This window comes from Nannobrachium achirus (genome assembly GCF_963921795.1).
Source record: "Nannobrachium achirus genome assembly, chromosome: 15".
NCBI classification, from domain to species: Eukaryota; Metazoa; Chordata; class Actinopteri; order Myctophiformes; family Myctophidae; genus Nannobrachium; species Nannobrachium achirus.
The window spans coordinates 55,241,138-55,255,072 of record NC_137822.1 but is presented as its reverse complement, the minus strand read 5'-3'; the positions used below and the strand labels follow the sequence as shown (position 1 = coordinate 55,255,072).

The window sequence follows — 13,935 nt, the reverse complement described above, 5'->3', positions numbered from 1 at the left end:
ATTAAACATGGGCCAAATTGTCAAATATTAGAGGCAGAAATTGTGAAAATAGCCGATCTACATGCTCACAACGCCTCGCAACGCGAGGCGTTGTGAGCATGTAGATCGGCTATTTTCACAATAGAACCGTGTTATACAAAATTCCTCAACTCTTAGTGCTCGTCAGGGTGGGGGGTCCCCAGTTAAAACATGATTCTTTCGGGGGCCACGGCCTGAAAAGGTTGAGAACCACTGGCCTGTCTTTGGGCATTGAGCATAGGAGTATAAGCGACCTGTTATTGAGTTGAATTATTGTTCTATAGTCCTGGAAATTGGGTTAAATATTCTGGAAAAGTTTTGGAAAGGTTTTGGAAATTGTTAAAAATGTGTGGGAACCCTGTAAAAAACAAACTGAATGCAGCGTTTACGCTTGATGTCATCTATCACAGCGTTTATATCTTTGGGCAAGTCTTCAGGGGAACTTGAAAGCGAGGGGTGCTAAAGAGGACACCCTGCTTTTTGATGGAAATTATGCCCCAACACTTTCTGAGTTACAAATGGATGAAAAAACAAACTGAATGCAGCGTCTGGTCTTTATGTCTGCAATGGTAGAGTTTATCTTTGGGCAAGTCTTCAGGGGAACTTGAAAGCGAGGGGTGCTAAAGAGGGCACCCTGCTTTTTGAAGGAAATCAGTCAAGGATTTCACTGAGTGTGCATGGACATGGTTCTCTACCGACTGAGCTAATTCCTGCGACTGCCACTTGTGGTGATGGATTACATTAGTCAGAAATGTAAACACAAACTTTCCATTACAAAGTGTCAGACACACACACACGCGCGCGTGAGCGAGAGATTTGACTTTGTGTGACAGGCATGATCACATGGAAGAGTTGATACTCTGACTGATACTGTGTCTGCACGCGCGTCTGCGTCAGACACACACACACGCGCGCGTGAGCGAGAGATTTGACTTTGTGTGACAGGCATGATCACATGGAAGAGTTGATACTCTGACTGATACTGTGTCTGCACGCGCGTCTGCGATCTCAATTTGATGAGTCACGGTGATGCATATAGACAAATGGTGATGGCACCTTGACAAACGCATCTAAGAGAATATCAAACTGTCACCAAAACCCTGACCCATTTATTTTGTGTGTGTGTGTATACATATATACATATATACATATATATATATATATATATATATATATTCCTTTTTTTTTTTTTTTTTTTTTTAAGAATGTATATATATATATTTTTTTTTTAAATGACTTAAATGGTAAAGTTTTTGTACGAGATTTCTTTACATGGATGTAACTCCTTGTTTTCCCTTTGGGCCAATAGTCGCCATAATGGGTGTAAACTTTCAATCGTTTTGGTGAAGATTTCGTCATTGTCGGGTGGAAACCTTGTATCTCCAAAACCATTTGTTTTGTTTTAAAACGATTTAAACTAGTGTAAACGGCCGACCTACAAGCGCACAACGCCTCGCACCACGAGGCGTTGTGTGCTTGTAGATCTGCTGTTTTCACTAGTCTTGTGCGACAGCCTTGTATGATGAAGCAGGGCTTTGCTTTATGAAAAAACATACACATTTGAAACTTGGAGATACGAGGTTTCTGCCCGACAGTGACCATTTGTAAATATAGAAAGTGACTGACTGAAGTGGTCAAACTGCCTCTGCGCCGTAAGAATGTCCACGAAAATGTCGTCACGACACTGAACACTTCATGCTAAGTCACACATTCCAGACGCGTGTTGCAGAAAGCTATTCTGACGCCAACCATAATTACGCAAATCGACAGGGACGGGTGTGCCAACATTGAGGTTTTGAGGCTACTGAGGTGTGTCCGACTCCGAGGGAGCCGTTAGGCGAGCGAGAGGGTGCCCGTGGCGAGCAGGCGGTGGCAACCGTGCGTTGGCAAGCGCCACCGTCCAAGTTAGCAAGCCATGGTGGACGCAATAGATTATCGCCCGTTTAGAAATGTTGTTGGCTGGCTATACTGTACCCATGAACGGGTACACAGTATTGTGAATTATTATTCTATGCTTTAACTATTGAAAAATAGCAGATATACAAGCTCACAGCGCGGCACCGAGTGCCGCGCTGTGAGCTTGTAGATCTGCTATTTTTGACCCGATTCTATAAGTGTCTTTTGAATCCATCTAAGGTTTTTTTTCCCCCAAAAAACCTTAGATGTCATGTCAGCAATCTGGCCAGCCATCATCAAAGAAGAGGTCCTTTTCACTTAACTGGAGCTCAGTTAGTCTGTTCTTGAGAGGCTACTTTGTCAGTGGTTCTCAAACTTTTTCATTTGAAGGACCCCCAAAATGATATTTATTTGGCCACGGACCCCCATCTCAAAATATTTAGCAAAATTTAAGATTTTACAGATTTCAGATTTCGCTTTAAAAATACATATATATTCAAAGATTTGCACACATTTTCACGACTTTTTCAAAAATAGCAGATCTACATGCTCGCAGCGCGCTGTGAGCTTGTATCTGCTATTTTTCAACAGTTAAAGCATTCAATAATCCTAAGCCTAAATGGGTTAACCCACGATTTGCGTATAATATGGTTTGCTTCAGGATAGCACACCCGCCCTCGAAACTGTGCTGCTCTTGTCAGAAATGTTTTATATTCCAGTCAGTGACACAAAAACGTCAGTCAGTTTGAAAGCAGACTTTTTTTTTTTTTTGCTGTGAGCTTGTATCTGCTATTTTTCAACAGTTAAAGCATTCAATAATCCTAAGCCTAAATGGGTTAACCCACGATTTGCGTATAATATGGTTTGCTTCAGGATAGCACACCCGCCCTCGAAACTGTGCTGCTCTTGTCAGAAATGTTTTATATTCCAGTCAGTGACACAAAAACGTCAGTCAGTTTGAAAGCAGACTTTTTTTTTTTTTCCCAGAGAGTGATTGTGACCCGTTCAGAACTGGTTCAGCTTCATTTTGACATTCCTGTACGGTTGTTTCTGTTGTGGAGGCACTTGGGACAACGCAGATGAACACGCCTGATAAACTTTAAACGCTGTTAGTAAGCTTCAGGTGAAGTTAAATGCTTTGGCAGCCTTAGGCTCGTAGACGCTTAATTTACATTAGTGCTTATTTATGAGAATCGATAGAGAATAGATAGAGAATAGAGTATGCTATATATATATAATATATACACACACACACACACACACACACACACACACACACACACACACACACACACACACACACACACACACACAATTTGTTATTTTGTATAATGCTATTGTGGCTTAATTGTATCTTGTTTGTTTGTATTGCATACATTGTATTTATATTCTGTAAATCATCTGTAAATGTTACAATGTTACATAAAAAAAATCATTTCATTTTAACTGTCTTCACCAGTGCTCTTTATTTTTAACATCTAGAACAAGGTGTGTGCTGTACGTCACCACAAAAGGAGGCCAGTCATACCTGAGCTCGTATCGCTACATGCATGACCTCACACAAGAAGAGACCTCTCCATGGATATCGTCGCTGTCGGGTGGAAACCTTGTATGTCCAAAACCGTTCGTTTTGCATTTATCATTTTAAAAATGATTTAAACTAGTGAAAACAGCCGATCTACAAGCACACAACGCCTCGCGCCGCGAGGCGTTGTGTGCTTGTAGATCCGCTGTTTTCACTACTTTTGTGCGACGGCCTTGTATGATGAAGCAGGGCTAAACTTTGCAAAAGAACGTACAAATTTGAAACTTGGAGATACGAGGTTTCCACCCCGACAACGACGATATATTATACACATGCACGTATGACGTGTGCGTTTAATTTTTTCCAATTAATTGAGTGGTACCAATATTGTTCTTGTGAAGATGCGTTGTACTTGTTAGAAGTAGTTCTAAAGATCATTATTTCCATTTGGTCAAATGACCAGCAAGCATAGACCATGACCGGTCTAGTACAATGGTTCCCAAACGTTTTAGCCGTGAGACCCAAAAGAGAAATTTTGGCGTCTCCAAAGGACCGAAAAAATAGCAGATCTACAAGCTCACAACACGTTGTGGGATTTTAGTTCTGCTATTTTCACTCTGTTAGTTTTTTTTCATTCATGGAATTTGATTTGTTTTAGTTTTATATATAAAAAAACAGCCTCCCCAGTGGGGGCAGGTTCTTTACCACTGTGCCATCCTCAGTGAAAACTGCAAGATTTAAGGTGGATTCATCAAAGTTTTTATTATAGCCCTAGTTATTCCAAAATGGCCATCAGTTGTGTTGTGTAGATAGATAGTTAGATAGATACCTTTATTATCCCAAGGGGGAAATTCAGTTGTCCAGTTGTAGCACAGCAGTATACAGTTATTTACAAAGTTACAGAGAAGTAAGAAAAAAGATAGATAAGAGGAAAAAAAAAACAAGAGCAGTACGGTACAAATAAAGAGAAGGTGCATCAATAGAGGGGGCGAATAATATATAAGTATATATGAGTATATATACATAAAGTGTCTTACAAAAAGAGACAATAGCAGTCAATGCTAGTTAGTGCAACAAGTATCTCACTGTCATTGTTAAACAAAGCAAAATACTCAAACTACCAACACAACCTAATAGTGCTGTGTGTGTGTGTGTGTGTGTGTGTGTGTGTGTGTGTGTGTGTGTGTGTGTGTGTGTGTGTGTGTGTGTGTGTGTGTGTGTGTGTGTGTGTGTGTGTGTGTGTGTGTGTGTGTGTGTGTGTGTGTGTGTGTGTGTGTGTGTGTGTGTGTGTGTGTGTGTGTGTGTGTGTGTGTGTGTGTGTGTGTGTGTGTGTGTGTGTGTGTGTGTGTATGCACATGCACATGTAGAATGTCTACACTTCAGTGAGGAGATAGTTTATACTGAGGCAGCGAGTATACTGTAAACAAACGTATGTGGGCTATGTGTCTGATATATGAGAACACATGTAACTGATACAACAACAAGCACCCGGCTAAACTGGTGCAATCAGATTAAACTGCAATCCGGAAGAGGGAATCCCTGTCTGGGACCAGTGGAGGTTCAAGGTTCACTTTGTTTGTCATTTACATGTTTGCACATGAAACGAAAATCGTCCTCGGGACCAGCAGTGTACAATAAAATAAATATCAATAAGATATGCATAAGGGGTGCCCGCTGGCCTAGTGGTCAAGGTGCATACCACATACTAGGCTATGATGCCTGTTGGCGTCGCCGGTTTGATTCCCCATCCGGACGGCCTTTGCCACATATCATTCCCCATCTCTCTTCCCATTTCCTGTCTACTATCCTATCAAATAAAGGCTTAAAAAAAAACCAAACAAATCTTTAAAAAAAAGATACGCATAAAACTGAGCAGCATGTAAAAAACAGTAGCATGCACCATTATTTATCAAAACAAATAACATGGCGGCATGACATTCTATATTAACCTGGCACGTGCACACATAGACATTAAAGGGGGCTTGAGTCACTGCTCTTTTATCCATCTGTAAAAAGTGCCCTCTCCAGACCATGAATGCAGTTTTTACTATGAGTGAAAGAAATGCCCCCTTCCCATGCCATACCTTTTGCAGGTGTTTCGGTTTGTTTCCGTCTAAACTTGAACATTTAACTTCACTTTAACTTAACTTCACTATGCCTAAACCTAACCTCTCAAACAGAACTGCCAAAGTGCATTTATCGTGGCTTAGAGTTCAGCAGTCTTAACAGTTTCGGTGGAAAACAAAAGAGTGAAAAGAAAACCATGATAAACTATGAACATATGATAGTTTATCAATTCTTGCATAAACCATGAGAATAAAGGCAATAATAATAACTTGTGTTAACAGTGTTACGTATGCATCCGGAGAGTTTCAAGGAGAGGTAGCCTTAAGAACAGATACAAATCTAGCCCTTTCCACCAGGATACGAGACATTAGCATTATAAAGCCCAATAGAAACTTGGTCTCTCTCTCTCTCTCTCTCTCTCTCTCTCTCTCTCTCTCTCTCTCTCTCTCTCTCTCTCTCTCTCTCTCAGATGAAACGGGTGAGACACACCCAGTGGTGTAAAAAGTAGGCTACTCAAATGTTTTACTCAAGTTAGTGTACTACTGCAATACAGAAACAGCCTACTCTGTTACAAGTAAAAGTCCAGGAATTCAAATTGTACTTGAGTATATTGGCATCAAAATATACTTAAAGTACAACATTTTTGAAAATATCAAATCTACAAGCTCACAACACGTCACGTTGTGAGCTTGTAGATCTGCTATTTTCAAATAGCCTAGGCACAATAGGGCTAATGTGGATTAATGCAGGCCTATGTTTTACAATATACTCATTGATAATGATCTGCAACGTAACTAGTATCTAAAGTTGTTAAATAATTGTAGCGGAGTAAAAGTACAATATTTGGATCCGTGATGTAGTGGAGTAGAAGTAAAAGTATTTGAATCACTCAAGTAAAGTTAAAAAAATACCACAAAATTGTACAGTAGTCGAGTAAATGTACTTAGTTCCTTCCCACCGCTGGATCAAACAGGTGAGACACACCTTTCCTGTTCTGAACAGAACACAGGCATGTATTCAGTAGGTGAGCCACGCCCCCTCGCAGGTTTCACCCCAGAACTCGTTTATAGATGGGATTTATGGTTCTTTGAAGTGAGCCGGATCTCTGGGATCCGTTCCTTTCAAAGAGCCGTTCAAAAGACTGTCTCATTTTAGTTACTAGTTATTGTGGATTATGATTACAAATGACTTAAACCCTATATTAATTTCTGCCATATTATACACATTTCTGCCATTTGAAAATAGCCGCTCACAATGCGTCACGTTGCGACGCATTGTGAGCTTGTAGATCTGCTATTTTCAAATTATTTTTCTACATGTTATTCATTGGAAAACCTTTGAAATGGGAAATTCTGCATAATGACTATTTTCTACTAGGCCTATTGGTATTTTAAGTACATTTGGATACCAATATAAGTCTACTACTACTATAATACTTTTGTACTTTTACTTAACAAACATTTTACTTTTACGTGTAATAGTAGGCTATTTCTACATTGAAGTATTGACTCCCCCACATCAAAAAAATTAAAAATAAAATAAAATAAAATAAAAAAGAGTAAAAAAAGTAAAAAAAGAACGGCTCCCTAAAAAAAAAAGGAAAAAAAAGGAACGGCTCCCTACTGCGAAACCGGATCCCATCGTTCATTTCAAAAGAGCCGTTCAAAAGACTCGATTCGTTCTCAAACGTCCCACCCCCACCCAGAACTCGTTTAACAGCTGAAGAAGCTGTCACACTCCACTCTACTCCATCATCATCCAGACTGGTAAACATCGCAGGAGACTGACACACACCTCTCCGCAGCAGGAGCCACAACACAACCCACATCGCATCGCACACGGAGACAACGATCCAAAACAACATGCCGAGACGCACGGCTCAGGAGTGGATCCGCCTGTCGGCGCGCACGCCGGGCATCTTCATCTTCGGCATGGTGATGGCCCCGTGCGGCTGGGTGCTCGACCTGACCGCCACGGTGTCGCCCAACTGGAGGACGGTCACCAGGATACCGAGCGAGTCGGCCGACCTCATCCTGCAGCAGGGCATCTTCGACATCTGCCGCGCGTTCGAGACCAGCAGGTGAGAAATCCAGAGGCGTCAATTGGGTATGGCAAGCTATGGCAGCTGCCATACTTTGGCCACAGGGGGAAGTAATAAAATGTACTTTAATCGTGCCTGTTGCTAAGGTATGGCAACATGACTGGTGTCTTGCACGCGCGCGAGGGCGCGCGTGCAAGACACCAGTCATGTTGCCATACCTTAGCTTTTTCTGAACTGACGCCGCTGGAGAAATCCCTATATAACTTCCTTTAAAACCGCCTTGAAAACCCGCTTTACAGGCGGCTAGCCACTCGCAGTGGTCTTGTAGGCTGAAGCAGTGGTTCCCAAACTTTTCAGCTCGAGACCCCAAAAGAGAGATTAGGCGTTTGCCCGTGACCCCAAACTAGTGAAAACAGCAGAGTCAGTCAGACAACAGCAAATGAGCAAACAACGCGTCGCTTCACTAGGCTACGTTTGTTTTCTAATTTATAGAATTTCTTGTTTTATTTATTCATGAAATCATGAAAAAAAAAAAAATCATTGAATTCATTTTTTTATTCATAAAAATTGTACCCTTTTGGGAATGTTTTTTGGAAAATGTTTTGTAATAGCCTAAATATAATTGAAAACAAAATGTAGGAAACCAAAAATTAAGGGACCCATAAAAATGTGCCTTCAACCAACAAATGGGTCCCGACCCTGTGACTGGACCCAGTGTTTGGGAAACAGTGGTGTAAAGTAGGCTCTAACTAAGTACATTTACTTAAGTACTGTACTTAAAGTAAAAGGTTGAGGTATTTGTACTCTACTTGAGTACACCTTTACCTTTACACCTTTACTTCTACTCCACTACATCTGGGATCCAAATATTATAGGCTACTTTTACTCCACTATATTTATTTGAACACTTTAGTTACTAGTTACATTTCAGATATAAATTATAATATTATAAAACATACAACCACTTTAGCTCTATCGGTATTTTATACCTTGGCTGTTTGAAAATAGCCGATCTACAAGCGCTCAACGTGTCTCATCGAGCTTGTAGATCTGCTATTTTCAAACATTTTGTAATTTAACTTTCGGTACCCATTCAGGCCGGGAACACTATTTAGTGTATTACAGTACATGTACAGTATGTAGCAACATATTTTGTTTTTGTAGGCTAATTTTGGAATAATATTGTTTTTCAGAAAACTTGGGTCAGACCCAAGTACATTTTGATGCCAATACTTTTGTACTTTAACTCAAGTACATTTAGAATTTTGGACTTTTACTTGTAAGGGTGCCCTCAGGCTCAGACCAAAATACCTATGAGAGTGGAATCTGCATTCCGCCAATGCATTTCAATGAGAATGAAGCGGTTTCATGCCAGCAGAGGATTTCTGCAAAAAAACACCCCCTTATCATTGAAATGCATTGGCGGAACGCAAATTCCACTCTCATAGGTATTTTGGTGTGGTGCCCTCAGACCAAAATACCTATGAGAGTGAAATCCGCATTGGCGGAACGCGGATTCCACTCTCATAGGTATTTTGGTGTGAGGGCACCCTAAGGCTACGTTCACACCAAAGTACCTATGAGAGTGGATCCCCATTCTGCCAATGCATTTCAATGGGAATGGACAGGTTTTACGTCAATAGAGGATTTCTGCGTGCCGCATAGACCTTGCGTTTATGCTGGAGCAGATACATTCTCTGGTTTTCCCCCTCTTGTCCAATCGGCCGAGTCGAAGGCGGAAGTGAGCAACAGGCCGCGTCACAGGCTTTGGGACAGAATGCGCTCTCTGCGTTTTTTAGTCAGTCGCGCACAGAAATCGTTTATCTGCCGGCGACCATAGTCACCAGGGCAGGAATTTCAGGGAGGCCATGAAGGCCATGGCCGTCGTTGCCCCTCAGTTTGGCCTTGTGCCCCTCAAACCTATGGCATGACCTGAGGCCACAGCTGACTGTACCACTTTCTCCTCCGTCTCTTTCTTGTCGATATGTAGACACCAATGTCTCTTTATTGTCATGTAGACACCGTTGTCTTTTGTTGAGTCCCCATTTTTAAACCAATCCAGTATATTTGATTTGTGCGGGGCTGAGCATGGATCAGATTGAAAATACCAAATTATTTATTTCACAGCAGATAGTCTACATATTACATTTAAATTCATCCATAACCCTTAACTCTCAAATCTGGAACTCTCAAACCTGGAACGCGCCCGAGTCGCGTTAGATTTTAACCACTTTAACCATTATTGTATGCTTTAACCTTAGAAAAATAGCAGATATACAAGCTCACAGCGCGGCACCGAGTGCCGCGCTGCGAGCTTGTAGATCTGCTATTTTTTTTAAATCGTGAAAATGTGTGCAAGTCTATGAATATCTTTGACCCGATCTTTGACCCGACTTCTAAATCCTTCCTCTAAATCAGTGGTTCTCAAACTTTTTCTTGTCAAGGACCCCCAAAATTACAGGTATTTGGCCACGGACCCCCATCTCAAAATATGTTGTTCCAGGGACCCCCAGAAGCAAATATTTGATTTACAAATGTTCGCTTTTAAATAGATATATTCAAAGACTTGCAAAGAAAAATCATGATTTTTCAAAAATAGCAGATCTACAAGCTCGCAGCGCGGCACTCGGTGCCGCGCTGTGAGCTTGTATATCTGCTATTTTTCACTGGTTAAAGCAGTCAATAATTCTAGGCCTAAATGGGTTAAATTCAATGCCTTCCTGCCCTGGCATTTGGCCTTTGTGCCCTCAAAAATGGACAACACAAAAGGCCAAGTGGCCAAGCCCCTAAAATGACGAAATTCCAGGCCTGATAGTCCCCATACTTTGGTGTGGCTGAAGCCTAATATTATAATTTATATCTACAAAATAATTAGTAACTGAAGTTTTCAAATAAATGTAGTGGAGTGAAAGTACACTATTTGGATCCAAGATGTAGTGGAGTAGAAGTAAATGTTTTGGAAATTGCAAATATCCAAGTAAAGTACAAATACCTTAAAATTGTACTTAAGTACTGTACATAAGTAAATGTACTTAGTTACTTTACACCACTAATCCTTAACCTCCTTTAAAACCACTCTGAAAGCCATTTACAGGCGGCTGCTACTCATTAACTGGTAACAGTAAACTTACCTTCCCCTGACCATTCTTTTGTAAATAGCTTTTATTTTGTTTGTTTATCATTTCTTTTCTGCATAGTACTGTGTCTATCTGTCTGTCATTCAATGTCATGAGTTAAAACAACGGATCTCAATGTAAACAAGCTTCGGCTTTCCTGAACTTATCCTTTTAGTTTTTACCCTGTACTACTACTAGGGATGGGACGATACGCGACATTATCGTTTATTGTGATAAAAAAAAAACACTCACGATAATCGTATCGTGGAGATTTAATTTATTGTGATATCGTCCTCTGTCATGCACTGGGATCAATTCACCTTTTATTTGCCGAGCTGCATATCCACTTAAACCCTCTATAATTGATACTTATAATATACATACTTGATACAGTCTTTTTTCCACTCTCTATCAAATGTCTTTGCAAAAAAATCGGCTATTTTTTGGCAAATGTTCCGGCCCGGGATAATGGATTTTGATCATCGCGATAACATCGTAAATCGCGATTTCTTTTGTCACAATAATCGTGATATGAAATTCTCATATCGTCCCATCCCTACCCTGTAGCAGTGAACTGTACTGTCGTGAAACTGTACCTTTTCCTATGCAAACATCTAATAAATACTTTCAATCCATCAATCATCCAGGGAGATCCTGTGCAACCAGCAGGACACGACCTACTTCAACAACCAGATCATCGAGATCGCGCAGGCCATGATGATCGCGTCGCTGATCGTCACGCTGATCGGCATCGCCGTGGCGATCCCGGGCATCCGCTGCTGGAGGACCACGCCCAACTGGACGGTGGCCGGCCTGGGCGGGCTGCTGATCTTCTGCTCCGGCGTGCTCACCCTCATCCCCATCGCCTGGTACGGTTCTCACTTTTCAATTCAAAGGGCTTTATGGGCATGAGAAAACATAGGTTTTTTTTACATTGCCAAAGCAGAAGTGTACACAATACAATAATCAAAACTAAATATGTAGTTTAGTTCAGTGGTTCTCAACCTTTTCAGGCCGCGACCCCCAAAATAGAAATATTTTAACTGGGGACCCAAGAGTTGAGACATTACATTTTATATAACATGGTTCTATTGTGAAAATGGCAGATCTATGCGCTCACAACACCTCGCAACGCGAGGTGTTGTGAGCATGTAGATCTGCTATTTTCACAATTTCGACAATTTGGCCAATGTTTAATTTTTGAGGTATTAAAAAGTCCTTAAATTGTCACTTTAGAAATGTGCGCATATACTCTATACACTTACACGACTGGAGGGTTAGCGACTCCCCCCAAGGAGGGTTGGAGTTGGGTGTCGAAAAGATGACATGTAGAAACAGCGAAGCTATCCCCTTAAATGAGTAGTTCACCCCCAAAATGACTTATTTCTATTGATTACTCAACCCATGGAGACTTGAATTCATGGATTCTTTTTTGCTTTTGTCACATTCCTAAGCTAATAAAACCCCCATTGATTCCGGTAGGGAACCCAAAGACACGGTCCCCTACCGGAACCAATGGGGGTACATTCATTATAATCAAATTATTGGTTTAGGAATGTGACAAAAACAAAAAAAATATCCATGAATTCAAGTCTCCATGGGTTGAGTAATCAATAGAAAAAAAGTCATTTTGGGGGTGAACTACTCCTTTAAACCCGATCTACAAGCTCACAACACGTTGTGAGCTTGTAGCTCTGCTATTGTTTTGGCAAATGCTCTGCCCCAGGATAATGAATGTCGGGGATATTTTATCGCGATAAATCAATTTTGGTCACAATAATCGTGATAATTATGAAATGTTCCTATCGTCCCGTCCCTCTGGTTTCCACTTAACGTTTGGCGTGCGTTCTTGTGTGCAGGTACACGCACGTGCTGAAGGAGCTGGCGCACGCCAACACGGCGGGCACCATCACGGTGGGCTACTGCATCATCCTGGGCTACATCGGCGGCATCATGGAGATGCTGGGCGGCTTCGTCATGTTCATCGGCATCTGCCGCTGCTGCGGCGGCAAGAACCGCGGCGAGCGGCCCCTGGAGGAGGTGATGGCGGGCGGCACGGCCCAGTTCCGCCACCAGAAGCCGCTGCCGCGGCGCCTGGACGTGCCGCCCAGCCTGAGCCGGAGCCGCATGAGCAGCGCCAGCAGCGTGCCGTACTCCAAGAACTCCATGGACGACGACGTGTCGTTCCCGCGGGCCAAGAGCCCCGCCGCCCGCTCGGGCAACACGTCGTACAGCGGCCGGCCCGGAGACGTCGATCTGTGAGGGCCCGAGACACTCTTTGTTTGGGCCTGGAGTTTGCGACCGTGCAGGCCCTGACTGCTTGGACCGCTTTTTTCTTAGACCAGTGTTTCTCAAACTATCAAATGTCAAGGTCTCCCTTTAAAGGACAACTCCGCCCTAAATCACTTCTAGGCTCATTTCCCTACTTCTATTGATCCAAAATGACTGTCCATGAGGTCTATAAGGCAGAAATGCCCCTGTTTTCCAGTTTCCCCAGCAGACCTCATAGCTCAGAGTGGAGGCTATAAGCCTATCGCTTTTACACTATTTCTTGTGGTCAAAAGTGTTTAAATTTTTCATGAATGTGTTACTAGTTGTCATTACAAACACATAAATGGTAAATGGTGCATTTATATAGCGCTTTTATCCAAAGCGCTTTACCATGTGCATTACATTCACCCATTCACACACACATTCATACACCGGTGGCAGTGGAAACCATGCAAGGCACCAACCAGCTCACCGGGAGCAACTTGGGGTTCAGTGTCTTGCCCAAGGACACTTCGACATGTAGACAGGAGAAGCTGGGATTTGAACCGCCGACCCATGGAGCATTGGCCGATCCACTCTACCTCCTGAGCTACAGCCGCCCCAACACATCCATGCCATCGTTGTCCCACACAAGCCACCACACTCTGCTGAACTGATGTTATGTGTTTTGCCAAGTCCTGGAAAAGATGCCTTGTGACTGGCCAGTACAGTCACTTTGATTGGCACTTGTGCCGAATGCTCACCCCGAAACATTATTTATGGGATTGTGGTGGGCCAACCAAGCCATGGATGTGTTTGTAATGACAACTAGTAACACATACATGAAAAATAAAAACACTTATGACCACAACAAATAGTGTAAAAGCGATAGGCTTATAGGGTCCAATCTATGCTATGAGGGCTGCTGGGTGTAGGGCGGAGTTGTCCTTTAACTCTGACAGTGTACAAATGGAACCAAATTAACCCAGACGGGTTGATTTGGTCCCCCCCCCCAAGGAGTC

The 13,935-nt window shown here is 42.2% G+C and overlaps 1 protein-coding gene across 1 annotated transcript; it reads left to right on the top strand.

Moving 5' to 3' along the window:
* Positions 1-7,368: 7,368 nt before the first annotated feature.
* LOC308299223 (claudin-23-like) lies at positions 7,369-12,925 on the top strand (the record flags this gene model as incomplete). The annotated part of the gene is made up of 3 exons (XM_080742954.1): positions 7,369-7,586; positions 11,311-11,532; positions 12,523-12,925. 3 exons carry the CDS (start codon positions 7,369-7,371, stop codon positions 12,923-12,925), a joined length of 843 nt encoding a protein of 280 aa, XP_080599080.1.
* Between the last annotated feature and the right edge of the window lie 1,010 nt (positions 12,926-13,935).